The 18,958-nt window shown below is 37.8% G+C and overlaps 1 protein-coding gene across 1 annotated transcript in view; it reads right to left on the bottom strand.

The window, feature by feature from the left end:
• Nucleotides 1-18,458, bottom strand: part of PLPPR1 (phospholipid phosphatase related 1) — a 115,836-nt gene extending 97,378 nt beyond the window's left edge. The window contains exon 1 of the mRNA XM_054584946.1: nt 18,396-18,458. Coding sequence (XP_054440921.1) covers nt 18,396-18,458 — 63 coding nt within the window. The remainder of the gene's footprint in view (nt 1-18,395) is intronic.
• Between the last annotated feature and the right edge of the window lie 500 nt (nt 18,459-18,958).

Genomic DNA, 18,958 nt, shown 5'->3' on the forward strand with positions numbered 1-18,958 from the left:
TAGAAGTCTAACCCTGCTGCGCTTATGAAGATAAATGAGAAATTCAGAGAAACTTGTATCACATGTGGAATCACGCAAATTTTCAACAGATATTTATCTGTACAGGCCACTTAAACATGTTAGTCACAAGAAAAGCAAAGACATAATTCTTTTTCTCAAGTTCCCTGTTCTGATCCTACATGGAAAAAATAATAATCTTATTTGTAATGGGAGAGGAAATCATTTGTTTTTAAGGAAAAAAATCATTTGAAAAGGACATATTCTGAATGCCATAAAAATCTGTTTGCTCATTTTGGGAGCATAAAAAAGACAGTAAGTAGACACATAAACATCTTATAGAAATAAATATGTATATGTGCACATATGTGTAAGCCTGTATTTTTTTCTCCTGATCCCTATTTGCTCCACATAGCAGATACAAGTCCCATTGCTTTATTTCATAGGGCAATTCTACTTGAAGCTGGAAAAGACCTCTGTATCTAATCTGTACATTTTACAGATCGGCAAAATGAGGCCTAGAAGGTTCAAAGTGTTTTCTGCAGACCACATGGCTGCAAGGTCACACAAGGCAGACTGGAGGCCTGTATTCCCTAGCTCCTGCCCTACTGCTGTTTCCAAAGAACCATAAAGTCTCTACTGAGATCCCCCATAGCCTGGTTTAAAAAAGGCATAAAAAGGCCCTGGCTGGGTGGGTCAGTTGGTTGGGGCACCATCCCCTACACCGATAGTTTGCAGGTTTGATTCCCAGCCAGGGCACATACCTAGGTTGTGCGTTTGATCCCTGGTGGGGGCACATAACCAATCAACATATCCTCGAGTGAGGATTTTTTTAAAAGCATAAAAAGTACTTTCATTGCTCCATCTGAACAGCTGGGGGTATGGAAAACACACTGAAAGTGTCAAGGCGTTAGGAGAAAAGGTGCCCTGCTGCTGCTTCCAGGGATGGCACTGCTCTCGAGTCACTCAGTCCTGACAAAGTTGATACTGTGGCAAGAATGTACCTGCAGGAGGTGAGCAAAAATCAATGATTTCAGTCCTTACCATGATTTGACATTTCTTATAGCTCTTGGCAAATTCCGTTCAGTTTTGTGCAACAGGAGTTTATTGAGCATTAAGAGCAGGGAGCCCCTTGGTGTTCGCTATTTTCTTACAAAGCACCTCTCTGCCTGCAAGCTTTCTTTTTTAATATATTTTTTTTATTCTTCAAGTACAATTGTCTCCATTTCCCCGCCACCAGTTTCCCCTGCTCTGCCTGCGAGCTTCCTGGGGGGCAGGCATGTGCTGGCTGCATGCAGGGCTGGCCACAGCGCCCGGGAATTGGTGCCCCTTGGAGTAAACCTCAAACAATGGCACAGCTACCGCATGATTAACACTCCAGCTTCCCCACCCCTCAGCCGGGACTACACTGAGACAGAAGCTAGGTGGCCTTCCACAGCCTCCAGCACGCACTGAACCCCGGATCTCCACACGGGAACCTGCTCTTTCATGCCTTCTGTATTTGCTCCATTTGTCTCCATTTCCCTGCTCTCCACAGGTAATTTCTAGGATTACCATCCAGGTCAATTACTTGAACTCAAATATTTGTTTCAGGATCTGTTTCTGGAGGAATCCAATAGAAAACAAGCATATGCTCTGTACAAATCGCTTTTTAATAATAGGTATCAAGAGATATGAAGATGAAGAAGATATTGTCTTGGCCACCGTGAATAATGCTGCAATGAACGCAGGAGTACATAAATCTTTATGCCAAGACAGAGAAACAACCGAAGTGTCCTCCGACAGATAACTGAATAAGGGAGATGTGGTGCATATGTGCAGTGGAATACCACTCAGCCATATGAAACGATGAAATTCTGCCGTTTGTGACAACATGGATGGGTCTTGAGAATATCATGATAAGCAAAATAAGTTGGGCAGGAAGCCAAGAACCATATGATTTCACTAACATATGGGATATAAAACTGAAAGCAACAAATGAACAAACAAAACACACAAAAATCATAGACACAGACAACAGTATAACGACTACTGAGAGAAAGGCAGGGGAGCAGGCAGGTAGGAAAAGGGTAAAGGGGGCCAAATATATGGTGTCGGAAGAAGACCTGACTTTGAGTGGTGAACATATAATGCAATACACCGATGTGGTGGTATAGAATTATGCACTTGAAACCTATCTAATTTTATTAAGCAGCATCACCCCCATACATTTAATAAAATTAAATAAATAAAATGAAAATTTAAAAAAAAAGAAAAAATATCATCCCAGGCTTTGAAAGGCTGAGGCTGGGGAAGGATAAGGCAAAATACTTAGGGAGAAGATGAAATACTCTGGGAGGAGATTACAGATACAAAGACTGCTTCGTGGAAAAATATATTCATCCATGAAGGAGCCTCCTAATGAAAAGTGGAATTTGCCATTAAGAGCCCAGCATGAAATTCTCTCAAGCAGGAAGGAGTCAAATAGTCAAAGTAGTAATATTGCACACATCAGATAAACAACCAAGGTCCTGATTTCACCTGGAAATATATGTCAGAGAATCTGTCACTGCTTATAGAATACAATGCAAGCTTGAATGATCAATCCAAATTGAAAAAATTTCATTTCATACAACCCAAGATTGTTTTTCAGTGACAAGAATGACACAAAACCTCCCTAACTGGGTAAGTTTAGTTGGTTATTTTGCATCTTGTGTTTGAAGAGTGTGACAACTATATGTCTTATCTTTCAATTCTGTCAAAATAGTCTAATTTCTATGGAGAGCAAACAAATTAAACAGTGCAGTTTTGTGCAATTAGGTTGACAAATCAGCAATTTGAGTTTTCACTTGAGCTAGAGGTCATGATACCAAAGTTACCCAAACATTTGCAAGTCACAGGCATCCGCTACAAAGAATCCTATAAATAACTCTCTTTTAGCCCAAGACAGATTACTGAATGAAAATGACAAAACAGAGCAAGTTGAATAAACATATCTGCTAAGCAACCCTGAGGGCATCCTTCAGCTGGTAAAATGCTGGATTTTTCAGTGTGTGGTTCTAGCGGGTTTGTCTTGTGAGCTAATGATTAGAAAGCATCTACCTGTAATATGTTGGGATCTCAAAAACTCTATCCTCAAATAAAGCAGGTATTATTATTATTCTTTTATAAATGAGAAAACTGAAACGTGGAGATGCTTAGTAATTTGCTGAAGGTCATAGTTATTTTGTCAGACCCTCAAATCCAAAATGTCCCCCAAACACCATGCTGTTTTCCTTCAGGGCTGACAAGAAAGAATATCAATAGGGCAGCTTCAAAGAGTCTTGTCTCAGGAGAGACGCCAAAGATGAATTTGAATAATTATCAGCTGAGAGAAACTTATATTTTAGTAACATAGAATTGAAATTCTTACTTGGTCAGATAACATATAGTTTTAGGGAAAACAAGTATTTAAAACTCCTTCTTTTTTTTTGGCTAAGCATTCTTTTGTCTCCTGTAAAAAGGAAATGAATTCCCAAGTTATCTAATTTCCAGGTAGTATATCCAAAATTAAAATTTATCTCCAGAGACACAGAAGATTTTCTCAAGGAAACATTTCAGGATTTTATATAAACTGATTAGGATATTTTGGAAAGGATGTTAAACACATAAGATTTCATAGAAGACTCACGCAGAAATGATAGCAGACAACATGAAAAATAAAATTACCCAAACTAAATCAATTTTAATCAAGCAGATTTAATAACATTTCCTTCATCAAATTTCTTTTTAAAAAGATTTAGCCCTTTATTCTTTAAATCTTATCCCCTAATGCACTTGGAATAAAGTTGTTCTACTCCATAGATACCGTCTGTCTTATTTTGGGTTTGCCTCCAAAGTGGACCTTGAGCCAATGATGTGGGTGCACATAGTTTTCTTGTCCCAGGAAGGGTGTGAGGGGCTGGGGAAGGTAGGAAAGCCAATACAGGTGCAATAATGACAAGGTTATCACTATGGGCAGCTGGCATTCTACCTTGCTGGGGGCCTCTCAGAAACAATATCCACTGAGGAGTGAGGAAGCTGGATGATTTCTGCACCATCACCCCTTCTTTGGCTGAGGGTAACGGCACCCGCCATCATGGCCTAGTCCACATGTTAGGCCTAGGACGCTTCTCTAGGGACAGAGAAACCTGTTTGCGTATTCAGGGCTTTTCGTAAGTGCCCTTGGAATGAATCAAGGGAAAATGGGCAGGGCACTGCCAGCATCTGCTAAACTGGGTTTATTGGTGAACCTTTCCACAATGAGCTGCTATATTGATTGACTTAGTGTTCAAACTTTACCGAACATAAGGATGACCTGAAAAACTTTGGAATATGCATATGTTTAGCGTCCCGCCCCCTCCCCTCTCCCCCACCATTCTGATTAAGATCATTGGTTGGATTCAAGAATCAAACTTTTAACAAATACCCTATTTGTTCCAAAGCAGGTGGTCCCCAGGCCACAGTGTGAAATTTCTGTGCTAGGGCAACCACAGACCGTGAGTTCATTCCCATGTGGGTTCAATAGTATCTCACAGAAAACTTCTAACTTGGCCATAGATGGACCTTACTTTTTCTATGTGCTATTTTTTCAAATATAAGCTGTTGTTCATAAAGAGAACATAATGCAAGTGTGTGGGTGGGTTAGCACATTGCAGGTCTAATTCTGGAAAATCACTTTAAGTAAATGCACATCCAGCTGATCATGAGTCAGGGATAAAATGATCAGATATCCTTATGCTAGAGTGACCATACTTTCCCAACACGTGGTGTGATGATTAAATGTAAACTTAAGGGGAAAACTGGAGAGAAGAGTTGATACAGGGGCAGAAAAAGAAGTCATTGTAACTATATATACACTGGTCAGGAATCTTAGGGGAAAACTATACACAAGTCTCTGCTCCAGGCAGCCAACATGTAAACCAGTGCAGCTTTGTGCAGCATCAAATCTAACATGACTTTTGAGATTGTCTTTTTCAAAGTTTTCAGAGCTATGAGAAAGGATGAAATGGTAGTTCTAAAGGCCATTTGCTATGCTCACTAGTTTTTTGATAACGTAGAGTTCCTTTCACATCCTCTGGTCTGTCTACCACATATTAGGGAAAGCGCGCAAGGGGGGGCCCTAGGGCAGTGCACTTGTTCCTGCTGAGGAGGATGTTCTTCAGTCCAGGGAGAGATGGTGTCTATAATAAATAGTGAAAACCTGAGCTCATGTCTTTTCCCTTTGGCTCCAGGTCCTCATCACCACTTCTTCTTGCTGTTTCTTATCAGCAAGAAGGTACAAACTTAAAATACCCAGGAGTGTTCTGGTGCCCCAAAGCCCTTAGGATGAATTGCTTGATACGGCCTGCCAGGTCCTTCATGACGTGGCCTCTGTCTGCCTCACCAGTCTTCGCTGTCACTATTCCCTGTCTTATCCTCTAAGCTCCAGCCTTGTTAAAATAAAACTCTTACAGCAATTCGAGTTCTCAGGAGCTTCTTAGGTCTTGGCCCATGCCAAGCTGTCCCTGGCTCCTGGCACAGTCCTCCCAGGGGCCTCTCCTTCACTTGAGCAGCATCTCACAAATCTTCAGGTATTGTCTTAATGCAACTTCCTCTGCGAGGCTTCCCTGAGCCTTTGGAAAGGTGAGTCAGCGCTGTGACAGGATCTTTGGGAGCCCTGGGCTCTCCGACTCTTGAAGACTCCTCTTCGTATCATGTTAAATATATGAAGATATTCTATATTGCACGTTATGTAATTATTCTGGCTGCAAACATTTTGAAGTAATTTTTATTCTTCTGCTTTTGAAGTTATTTGGCTATGAATATTTTAATTTGCTATTGATTACTACAGGGTTAAGAGTTACGTGTCTCGTTGTCAGCACAGTTAATAACCAGCTGTGTGATCTTAGACAGGTCACTTAACCACTCTGATTCTCAGTTATCTGAAAGAAAGGCATTTGCATAAGTCATCTAAGGTCCTGTTTAGCACTAAGAGTCTATGCTTTTATCATTAACTGTGGGGAGAGATGTTTTTGGTGATGATAATTGTATGGGAGTAGGAATGGGGCATAGATGCTTTGCTTATATGACATGTACCAAGGAGACCAAGAACCAAAAGTGGGTACTAAAGCCAGTGCTGCCAGCTGAGTAGAAAAAGGCAGTTGCACAAATATGTATAGAAAAGACAGTTTTAAAACTGAAAATAAGATCATTCTTTTATGTAACTAACAATTTTTAAAAATCTTCACACAAGAATATATTTATTGATTTTAGAGAGAGAGGAAGGGAGAAAAAGAGAGAGAAACATTGATGCGAGAGAGAAACATCAATTGGTTGCCTCTCATACACATCCTGACCGGGGATTGAACCTGCAACCTAGGTATGTGCCTTCACTGAGAAACTAACCTGCAACATTTCTGGTGTATGGGGACAACGTTCCAATCAACTGAGCCACCCAGCCAGGGCTATAATGAACAATTTAATATATCAACTTATAACCAGAGAAAAGGAATTCATAGAACTTAAATACATTTTCCCAAATATATTTTTCTAAACAAGACTGACAATTAAAGCATGATTATAACTATTTATAGTAATGCCCCCTAAGGCTTGGTGTTGGTGATGACTACATAGTGTGTGTGGTAAAAATAATCAATTATAAAGAATAAGCTTCACTATTGTTTTAATTAATTCTACTCTGAGAATAAAGTGAGACTTAGGATTTTTTTTTGTGAATATAATGAGTTTTCAAATTAAGGAAGAAGTAAGCAGTGTTTCTACCTTTGCATAAAGAATTCTGTTTTTCATACTATACATCAATTACTTAGTGCAATCTTAAAAAGAAGTTATTTAATTTTTTTCTGATGGAAAAAATTAATCAAGTTCCATGCAAACCATATACATTTAATCCCAACACCCAGAGATAAATACTGATTTTTTGTGCCTACCTTTTCTTTCTAGGCATATGGTTTCATCAGCACATATGCATATTTCCAAAAAGGCATCCAATTTGATGTTTGTGCTGAAGAATTTGAATGAAAAGGTTGTCTGGGTGGAGGCTGCAATATCTACAGCCATGACCCAAACACACCCAACATGTCTGACCAGTCAGTGAATCTGAAAGTCCGCAAAAATATTTTCCATGACTTAATCTGCATGGAGAAAGCAGAAGGAAAAAAATGCAGGTAGGAGAGACAAAGTATGTGTACCTTAGGGACTGGTCCTTCCACATGGATTCATGTGTAAGTTCTACTGTGAACAGAGGGGCTGCAGAGAAAGACAAGACACAGCAGCACCCCACTGTTGCTCAGGTGACAAAATGAGACGTGGAGTTCAGGAGTAGGGCTTCCTCTCACCCTCTGTGCAGAGGAAGTACCAGGGGCTCAGATGTGCACATTCCCCGTGTGAACAATGCAAGAGTGAGGCACTTTTGTGTGGTGCCTTTGCTTGAGGAAATGCATGTGCATGGCTGGAGATAATGAAGAAAATTCTCTAATTCTCTGGGTAACAAGAGCCAAGAGACAGCTTCCTGAGCACTGTGACAATCGAGGCTTAAATGGGGAAGACTGCAGGGCTGCTGGAATCTTCTGTGAGCAATAGCCAGTGAAATTTTGGTTCTTACTGATGTCACTGCTGGCTATATTCACAGTCTGGTGAAGCCTGGGGAAGCTCAGGTCATATACTGTTCTGAACCCATTCTCTCTCCCCTTAACTTTCTCATTTGAATTCATGAAATTTCTTCATGGAATTAAATATTTTTCTATAGTATCATTTTTACAGATGCATAATGTTCTACTTTTTGAATGAAAAATAGTTTTTAAACTCCCCGTAATTTAACATTAGGGGCTTTGTATCATCATTAATGATTTTATGATAAATTACCTTGCAGCAAAGCCTGTCATATCCATGATTATTTCTGTAGAGTAAGACTGTACTTTGGGGTCCGAAGGAGGATACAAAATCTTGAAGGTTTTGGTACACAGTTCCAAGCTGTTCTCCCTACAGAATGCTCTTTTTATACTTCTTCTTTTATAAGTGAGCATTCCTATAAATTATATTTTTATGTGCTGTGAGATATATTAGAATGTTTTGGGGGTTTTTTTAGAATAAATAGTCATAACTTTGCTTTGACTTAGATATTAGGTTTTATGTATTCTTGGAATTAAGATTCAAGAAAAATAAAGAGCTTGGCCGGCTTCCCATAGCAATGACTGCTTAGGCTGGTTCATATTATATTTAAAGGATAAATTTTATGCAAGAAAAATTCATCAGAAAGAATAAATTCACCTGTAGCCTATGCAAAATAATAAACCACAGCAGGATAAGATGTTGTCTTTTATAGCTCTTGAAAAAATGTAACATGTTCAGTGCAGGCAGAATCTGTCATTATTTTGGTAGGGTTGTCTGGACTCATGTCCCATAGAGGAAGTATGTAAAACTCTATGACGATCAGTATTGTTGTATCCACTCAACATTATGAAGAATGCTTGGTTTAAGGTGACAAATTAATTCTCAGGGAAACTGATAGGGAAAACCTTACTATAGGGTATATAGCATGGGAACAAAGTGGTCTGGAAAACTACTGAGTAGACGGAGGATTGGGGACAGCATTCCAGGGTAGAATCTGGGACATGCCACTCGGGTGTAGATAGTTCTTGCTGAGGCTTTCATCTTTGGATGGTCCCACTAAACAGGTATCAGAGTCGGAAGGGAGTGTTCATGGTCTCCAAGTCTAGTCATTCATACAGTGCTCAGGCCTCCTTTCAGCTTCCTACCACTTGGTAAACTGATCTCTGCTTGAACCCTCCAGTGACAGGAAACCCTTCCTATGAGCGCCATTCAAGACACAAACCATTCAACAAATAAAAAATGGTATTCAAATATCACTATAAATTAGAACATGACCAAGTAAAACCTGTTATTATCTGGATGGTTTAGGACTTAATTTTTAATGGGAATAGAAAAATCAAGAAGGCAATATCCCTTAGATACTTTGTAAAGTGTAATCTTCTACTCCCTTAGAAGTTGGACATGGCCATATTTTGGTTATTTTCCTAATGAAATGTGTGGGAGGGACCTGTACCAATGAAAGATGAAGCTCTAAAAGACTGTTTTCTGAGTTTCCACATTTGCTTCTCTTTACCAAAGTAGAGATGGAAACATGTTGAGAGGGAGCCTCCAACAAGATGGGTCCCTTGAGTGACTGTGATGGGCAGAGACCTCCCATCGACCTGCACAGGACTCGCAGTGTCAGAAATCAGCCTGTGTTGTGGTAAGCCATCGAGATTTAGGTACTGTCTGTTACTGTGGCAAAACCTCTCCCACGCTGACTGTCAGAGTCCATCTTAGCTGGGATTATTTTAAAATACCAATTTACCAGATATAGCCTTGGTCAATATATGCATTTAGTCCAAACTCCTATACGATCTACAGCTTTAGTACCATGTAAGCACAACCCATGTTCAAATACCTTAATATTAAAAAAAGAAATTGAACCACTCAGCAGTTTGAACTTATGAAGGCACAAACTGAACTAACCCATATTAGAGAAGTGTTCCAATCTTAGAAGAGTATGGGTACTGAATTCAGCTTAGGGTTTCCGTCTGGACAGGCAGAGGGGAAGATGGGATCCTGGAAGGGAGGGAACATGGGAGCCTCAACTATATCAGTTATGTTTTATTACTGTTTATTTTAAACCTGAACCAAATAAAGTCAGAATTTAAGGATTTTATGTAGCTAGGTTGTAAGTATTTGAGTGATTGTATTATTTTCTGTCATACAGAGTATACTTGAGATATTTGAAATGTTTTCAAAAGAATATTATTTAATAATTACTGAAGTCAAAGGGGTTTTCTGATTATTATTATTAACTAAGTTACATCTCCATTAAACAAAGTGCCCTATTTTCCAAAAAGTTCCAGTTAGTTGAGATTTACCTGGATTACATGTATGAATGACCCATGGACAAGGACAACGGTGTGGGGATTGACTGTGGGGCTGGGGTGGGGGGTGTGGCCTGGGCAGAGGAGGGCAAAGGGGGGAAAATTGGGGCAACTGTACTAGAATAACAATAAAAAACCCCTAAGTCTCAAATAGTGGCAGACTGTAGAAAGGGAAAGTCATGTTTCAACCTATCTATATATTAAATTTTGACCTCTTCACTGATCAAAAAGGACTTCCTTACTCTGTGTCAGCTCTCCACTGGAGGAAGTACACTTCTTCAATGTGCCTGTGAGATCAATCATTAGGCTTACACAGGTGCCATGGAATTTGTTAAATTACAATCCCAACTTTACCATTTACTGGCTTTGTGGTCTTGAGTAAGTACAACTTCTTTGTACCTCAGTTTCTTCACCTTAAATTTAAGAATGAAGGTAAATTCCTATTTCCCAGGGTCAATATTATCTATTGATGTTTTTTCAGTACTCTAATTACATAGCAGAATCCTATGCAAATGTCAAATACGGTATATTTAATGGTGCAAGTCATTATTTTTGGATTTAAAAAATCTGAAATCTGAATAACTTGCATCTTGAGATGTGTGCAAAGAGTTATGTATTTCATGGCAACGTTGACAGGAGCAATGGTGCTCTCTTTCTGACCTCATCCTTGCCTGTTCAGAATTTTTCCCTGACATTTTATAGTTAAGAACATGATCATTTTTGGAAAACAAGAAGAGTGTGTGGTAGAATTATAAAAACAAGGGACTGGAAGGTCCCCGGGCCCAATTCCCAGTCCTTCCTGTGGAGTCCAACCACCTGATTTCCTCCAGAGCTGCAATTCCTCCTTTCCTGATCCTTTGGTCTCCAGGGCCAGATCCATTCTCTTAGTCCTAACTTCTCTTCCTCCCATGAAAATATAGTTTAACTTGGATGTTGATCCCAAAACATTCAACTTGGAGAGGCTCCATGCTGAGGAACAGAGGAGCCTTCACTCAGCTGGGAGAGCATCTGAGGATAAGGACACAGGGTCATGGCAACCATATCTCATTTAAAAATCAACACTGGTATTCTGATACTATGAAAAATAGATACCTAAATACTGGTATTGTCCTTTTGCTCTAGTATGACAAACACTAGTCAAAAATAATGATTAAATAATTAAAAAATGGGAAAGTACAATTTGCATTTGTCGTTGCAATTTAGAAGACCCACAAATTTTTCATTCATTTGAAATCTTATCCAATAGCACCTCGATATGTATTCTAAAAATATTGTTCCCTTAAACCTAGCAATGTTGTATATCTGGGGATTAAATTGTCATTGGTTTTCTCTAAGTGTCAGGATTTTGGTGTTTGTGTATGTGTGCGCGCATGTGGTTTGTTTCATTTGTTGTTTTTGTTCTTACCTGTTTTCTGTTGGGTGAGAGCTGTTATTTTAAATTCTTTTTTGTTAATATTTATTAGACATATTAATTTTATTATTAGCAAGGATTTCAGGTTCACTACCTCATTTATTTCTCAAAAGTGCCCACAAGGAGATTGTTTTTATTTCCATTTCACAGATGAAGCAACAGAGATCCAGAGAAGTTACTGCGTAGCAGCAAGAGATGGTGACCCAGTACTTTTGACATCAGGGTGTTTTCTCATTCTACACAATTATACATGAGGATAAGATTTTGATACATTCTCCTAGGCAAAAACCAGCTGAGTTTTACATAAAATTAAAGGAGAAAAGAATTCTCAATGTGACTTAAACATAAAAATCTAAGACAGTAACAACCTAAATCTCAGGAACAAGGCATTCAGAACTGCTAAATCTAAGCACCTGTAAGTAAAGATCAGAAAGCAAGACCAGGACTCATTCTTTTTTATAACCCGAGGCACACAAAATGAGAGAAGCATTGAGGTGGTACTCAGTTTCTAAAAGTGATGATGTGGAATTCCTTAACTTATGGCCCCAGAGGAAAACACTCAGAACTATCAGAATCTTGCAGAACTTCATGAGATTATTTATCTTCAGGCTGGGATTTATAGCAATCACCTGGTAGGTTCGAGCAGAGAAAAATGAGTTGTCAAAAACAGGCAATAAAAATCACAGGTACAAGCAACCGTCAAAATGATAAAACTGCCACATCTGTACGCATCAGGAAACAATTGCATTCATTATGTCCAAACTCCTGGTACTCAGTATTGCCTTCCAAGGAAGCCAAGCTCCATTTAGAGTTTTGCTGTTAGCATAGATATATTTGAAGGAGGCTTGACTGAGTTATTCACGAATTTACAGGAAATGCAGTGGAATTGTTGAGAGGAATCTATTGGTATCTGGGAAGATTTGTCAAATGGATATCTCAGCCCTAAGCTTTTGGAAAAAACCTTATCTGCTACTGATTGTGGAGGCCTAAAAGACTTGAAACAGCTCATATTCTTATTTTTAGGGGAAAAATGATACTTCAACCATCAAATTGAGTGTGTTTTCCCCCAGGGAAATGCTCCTTCTGTAGGTCCTCAAGTAGGAGAGGGGTTGCTGAAATGACAGAGAGGAAAGGAGGGAATCAGGGAGTGGGGATTGGAAATACATTTGAGACAAACATAGCGAGGGAGGTAGGGAAGGTGGAAGGAGGGAAGGAAAGAGAAAGAAGTACCATGGATGAAAAAATGCCATAGAGAGAGCATGTGATGATTTAGATCACTATTTTTTATTTTTAGCTATTTTGTTATAGGTCCCATTATTCTTGTCAAAAGCTAATATTATTGAGTTCAAGGAACAGAAATGAGAATGTAGATGTCCTCATTTAAAAGTTGTTAATTTCCCACTTCTTTTCCTACTCCTTCTGACTTCTCTAGCTTTTGTCTACATCAGCATTTGCTGCTTTTCACTTGCTCTGGTAGAATCCTATCAGTGAAGAGCTTAAGCTGTTGGGCAGAAATATTGCTGTGGGCCTTCTTGGAGTTTTGTGATTCTGGATTTCCCTCTCTCTAGTGATAGAAATTTCATATCCTGGTCCTTAACAATCTTTATTCTCTTGTTAATGGCTTTCTGTTTAAGAGGCACTGGCTAGCATGACAAGGCATGTTTAATGATTAGCTGACATTGGGAGATGAACAAAAGAGATGTTTTCCTGAATGCTATCTACCATTGTAGGGCTTTGTTTCTGGAACCACCTGCATTGCCCATGATAGACCATACTTCTAATCTAGTCTGTTGTCCTCTGCTGTTTTTCTCCTCCTTCAGCCCATTATCTTCTATAGGTTCTCTTTGAAATCTACAGATTTTGCACTCTCTTCAGTGACATCTTAACTTCTCATTTTGGTTTGTAACATTCAAGGATTATCCAAAGCAGTGCTCTCCTGACTTACCATCACCATGAGATCTTTTAGGCTGCAAACTTCTTTCTCAGACAACTTCTCTCCAGCGCCGTTTCAGACTTTGCGGTAGGTCCCAAACAGGATCCTACTTTGTCAGCAACTTTGAATTGAGAAGGCTAATTGGCATCTATTCTTCTCACCAAGTGCCACAAATAAACATTCAAAATTCTGTGCCCATATAGTTAAAATCACCAAGAAAATGCATATCAGTGCTCCCTTGTGGGTCCTGGGTATCTATTATTCCCACTCTCCTCCCACATACATTGCAAGCATGGCCCAACAACCCTGGTTATATAAAAAACTTGGTGAGATTCAAGCTACAGAAGACTATTTGGTATGTAAAGTTTGCAAGAGGGACAAAATACATAATGCTTCAGGGGGAAGATAGGTAGTAAATAAATGTGTTGAATGAATGAATGCATTCATGGAAAAAAGTGTCATGAAAACATTCCGCTGCAACACCTACAAACAATGGTTAGCATTCTTTCATTCTATTCTTTTTATTTAATTTGCAGGTGAGCTGAATCAAAAATGTTACAAAAATAAGAGTAGTAACTAAATAAACTGATGATACAGTGGACCTAGATGGGAATAGAGAAAGAGGTACATGTTAATTCCAGGAACAAGATTTGGGCTTTAGTGTCCATGGAAAGAGGTCATGAAGACTTGAATTGGAACTGAGACTCCTGTGTAAAGGCCAAAATTCCTGAAAGTTTGCTTTTCATTTCAGGGAAAATGTGTTCTATATATATTCACCTGCAGGCATAGGAAGACTACAAGGAAAGTGAACTTTGACTAATTATACTTTGGGTACATGTAATTTTGGGTTCTGGATTTAGAAGCCTGAGTCCAAGAGAAACATGCAAGCAAAATTCCTTCAAAGGTATACTCTTAGAACCTAAGACCCACATGAATCCTACAGAAGAAGCAAGTTCTGCTAAAAATGAGCTAAAAACAAATTATAAAACTAAGCAAGGTAATAATCCACCATGAGCTAGAGACAGCAAACACAACATTCAGGAGTATTAGAACACTAATAATTTTAGATAACAGACTACTCTGAAAGAACGTAAAAAGAAAAACCATAAGCATAAAAACAGGCAGATTTTTTTTAAAGTACATAGAACTTCTAGAAATTAAAAAAAAAAACAAGACACGTTAAAAGACACTGAATATAGAAAGAATGAGAAGATACAACATAACAAATAGATGTTGCAGAAAAATACAATAAAAAGAATTAAGGAGAAAGAATATTTGAAGAGGAGATCACTGAGAGTTTTATAGAATTGGTATAAACATGGCTTTTCATATTCAAGATGAATAGCAAGTCCTAACAAGTATAAATTCAGATTTAGACATGTTATACCGAAACTGCAGGACACCAGAGAGAGAGAGAAATTTAAAAGGAATTGGAAACAAAAAGTATCTTACAGTAATTGGAGAGAAGGGTTTCACAGCGACAGTAAAGTATGGAGGAGTTGAGAGGGGAAAGGCATAACTTGTGAAAATTCTGAGGGCGGAAAATAAACTCTTCAACCTAGAATTAAGTGCCAAGCTATTAATATAAAGACAACTTCAGATAACTATTAAGAATGTTTATAATTCACTAAACCCTTGCTGAAAGAAATACTAAAAGATAAATATTATAAGAAAATTAAACCCTGAAGGAAGGAGAAGAATAAAAGGTAAATAAAGACACTGATGAATATGTGATAAATTTAAAAACGCCCTGACTGAAAAAAAATTAAGTGAAAAATTTAAGTAATATATAAAAATCAAGATTGACACCCAAGATGTCAAAGTGACCTAAGAACATCAACAATTGTTTGAGAAGCATAGAGCTAATGATTACATATATAAACTTAAAAAATTGAGGTTAAAATTTAATAGTAAGCTTTGAAAGAATAGAAATATAATCTAAAATTTACAAAATAAAGGGGAATTAGGAATTAAAGCAAATTAAGTAATCTAATCTAGCAGGAAAAGAACAGAAAAATAAGAAGTCCAGACTTAAAGTCAGCAACACGGAAAGGATGTTATCTACCACTGTTTCTATCCAGTATAATACTAGCGGTCATAACCAAAACAATAAGACAAGAAAAACAAATTAAAGTCATAACAATCAGAAAAGAAGAAACAAATTGCTATCACCTGCAAATGATGTAACTGTCTAAAAAGGAAATTACAGACATATTCATAGTTTAACAAAGTTTCTTCAAGAAAACTGATTTAAAAAATCGACATTGTTCCTATAATGCAGCAACAAACAACTGAAAAGTGTAATTATCCCCAGCAATTCCACTGCTAGGTGTTGGCCCAAGGGAAGCTCTTGTACCTATGTACATGAAGACAAAAATAAGAATATTTTCTTCAAAAAAGTTGTAACTGTAGGGAAAAATCTTGTAAAAGTGAAAAAATAGGAAAACAAACAAAAAAGAATTAACCAAATTGTCCCTCAGTTTGATATATTCACTCAATAGGAAAAAAATGCAACAATTAAAATGAATAATTGACAATCTGTATAAATCTCAGAAACAATTTTGAATGAAAAGTCAAGTTGCAAAAAAAGTTCAGTATGATATCATTTATGTAAAATTTCCCTAAATATTATTTATGAATATATAGACAAATAGAAAAATATGAAAATATACATGAGAATCATGCAGAGGAACAAAGCCTCTAACTTCACATATATAGTTACTTCTGGGTCCAGGACAGTAAGACTTCAGCCATAGCTAGAATATTTTATTTCCTTGGAAAAAATTTGATGAATATATGGCAAAACTTTAAGATTTGGTCTTGGTAGTCAGAGCAGAGATGTCTGTTGTATTACTTTCTCTGTTAGCATACTTTCATAATTAAAAAATAACAATGAGCTCTGGCTGATGTGGCTTGGTGGATTGAGCGCCAGCCTGTGAGCCAAAGGGTTGCTGGTTCAATTCCCAGTCAAGGCACATGCCTGGGTTGCAGGCCAGGTCCCCAGTAGGGAGCGAGTGAGAGGCAACCACACATTGATGTTTCTCTCCCTCTCTCCCTCCCTTTCCCTCTGTCTAAAAATAAATAAAATCTTTAAAAAAAACACTGAAAAACTATTCATTGATCAAATTGAGATTTTTAACCAAGTTATTGTTGACCAAATTTTCTGATACATTAGTTGTACCAGAACACCTGGGATAATGTAGATAAACAGTAAGTGATAAATGAAATACATGAGAATCATATGAGCCACTTTGAGATTCACCTCTTATTCTCAATTTCTATTTAATTCTACTTCCCTTTTTCCTTTCTCCTGCTTGTTTCTGGGAGAAGTCACCGAAGCATCTTAAATTTCCATACAAAATAAAGCACAATACAGCAAGAAAAAGAATAAACTACCTTTCCTCTCCCAGATTTTTAGACTTATATTTATGTTTGTGTCAGGTAGAGGCACAGAAAGACTGATTTATGTCTCGTGTTGCCTGCTCTTCCAGTGAAACTCATCATTCACACATTAGCGGGCTAAAAATCATTGAAGATATAGCTGCCAGCAATAAATTAAACCTCTTACTTTGAGGCTTGGTTCCTGTTTTATTCTTAAGAAAATGTCAAATAAAATTGCTTTGGGGAGGATAAAGATGATGATGGATGGCTTATGCCCCAATTTCCCCCAGCTCACTTAAAAAATTTGTCTTATAACAAAAGAAAGTTTTAACATTGAAAACTAATGCTATAGCCTTCTACCCTTTCCTGCATGAGCAGCAGGAGAAAGGACTCCTTTTCCTCCATTATAGTTTCCATATGAACAATAGTAACTAGAACCCACAATATACATGATGTATAGTTATTGTCCGAATGGAGTTCATTTTGATCTTGTGTAGTAAGTTAAAGGAAGAGTATTAAGAATACGTGTTTATGGTGAGAGATGACATCTTTGCTTACCCATTCAAAGGCTTAGCTAAGCTTGAGTCTATGTATATCTTGACTTACATTACTGTCCACTCTAATTTCCTATTTCCACCTGATTCTGCAATACAAACAGGTTCACAAATATCACCAGAAAGTAAACCATCAAGCAATATTTGTTCATCTAAACTACTAAGAAGTGTCTATAAGGTAAAACTCAAGGATCAGCCAAACATATATATTGTTGGCCAAAAATCAGAATGTTCAAAATTATCCAACTGACTATATAAACAGCTGAAGTCATTTCAAGAGGTAGAAGATAAAAATACTTGTATTGATTCACAGGATGTGTTTAAACAACATGTATACTGAAAGTATACTTCTGCTAATATAAGTTGAGGTTCAGCCCAAAGGTCTGTTTTCTCATGGGCATTAAATAAATCAAAATCCATGTTCCTGTCAGACTCAGCTAAAAGGACCCAACAATGCAAGAACCTGCTACAGCTGGCCCTTGGGATGTGGAAACTACCCAGGCAGTTACCCAGAAAGGAAACTGAGACATTTACTTTTCATCTCTTTACATTGTTGTATTTGAAACCTGATCTTCAGGATTGAAAAAACAAAACAAGGCAAAACAAAAAACATAGTCCACTAGATGTCCTAACTGTTAAGAAGTCAGAAATATTGTCTCTGGAAAATGAACATCTTATCTTAAGATAGCTTTTTGTTTGCATCATATGATTCCAAATTTCTTAAAATTTCCATGTCTTTTTCTCCTGATTAGCAAACACATAGAAAGGGAGGTGCAATGGAGAAGGGGTACAAGAAGTTTAATAAAAAAACATGCTGGAGAAACTGTTTGCTGGTACAAACTTGGAGCAACTCAACAAAATCACTTATGACCAAAGAAAACTGCACACTATCCAAGCTCCCACTAAAGAAAAATGCCCACTGGAGATAGTCAGCTCTAAGATTTTGTTTTCTTTATTTGAACTCCAAGGCAAAAGACCATCAACTAACATCATCTGTAAACTGTCTGGTTTATTGAATTCCTGAAACATGATATTGATTTTTTTAAACAATTTAATTTAAATGCTGCACTAATAATTATATTTGTGCTATCAAAATTTAATTATCAATCACAAGGTTAAATAATTTTAATCCAAGTTCTCAGCATAAAAATTGCTACTATTATTCCAATTTATCCATAAAGGTAAAAAAAGACACATACCTCAACAAATATAAAACACGGGATGATGGAATAACTTCGCTGAGTGTTGTTTCCTACAGCCATTTCTTACACCATGTAGCAAGGCTGCACCGTCTAAAACTGTCCAGGCTGAAACAGAAATACGTAGCATGGTGTAAGACCATATGTTTAGCAGTCCCTTAAGTATTTACATAAAAATATCATCTACCCTGTAGATAAGCAGGCTGTATACCAACAGTGCAAAATAGTGATCTACAACACAGTTGAGTCAAATAATCATTCCAGGAAAAAGAAATCATATATACCAGCCATGAACGGTCTTAGAGACCAAATGACCAGGCAGGGAGCCCCTGTGCACGTAGCCATAATCAGCAGAATTCTAAGTGCCTGGTCCTTCACGGTGCCTCAACCCAGCAGGCTCCCCTCGTGCCATGAGACAGTTGCTGCTACAGAACATTTGGTAGCATCCATTCTCTATGGATCGCCTCTTTCTGTGCCCCATCCTCCCAGTTTGCAACTTAAGGACTTATTTGTTTTTGCCCTTGCTGACATTTGTACTGAGGCACCAACCTCTGACAGCCAGC

This window comes from Pteronotus mesoamericanus, unplaced genomic scaffold, assembly GCF_021234165.1.
Source record: "Pteronotus mesoamericanus isolate MK-2021 breed Mesoamerican mustached bat unplaced genomic scaffold, CSHL_Meso_final contig_78, whole genome shotgun sequence".
Taxonomy (NCBI): Eukaryota; Metazoa; Chordata; class Mammalia; order Chiroptera; family Mormoopidae; genus Pteronotus; species Pteronotus mesoamericanus.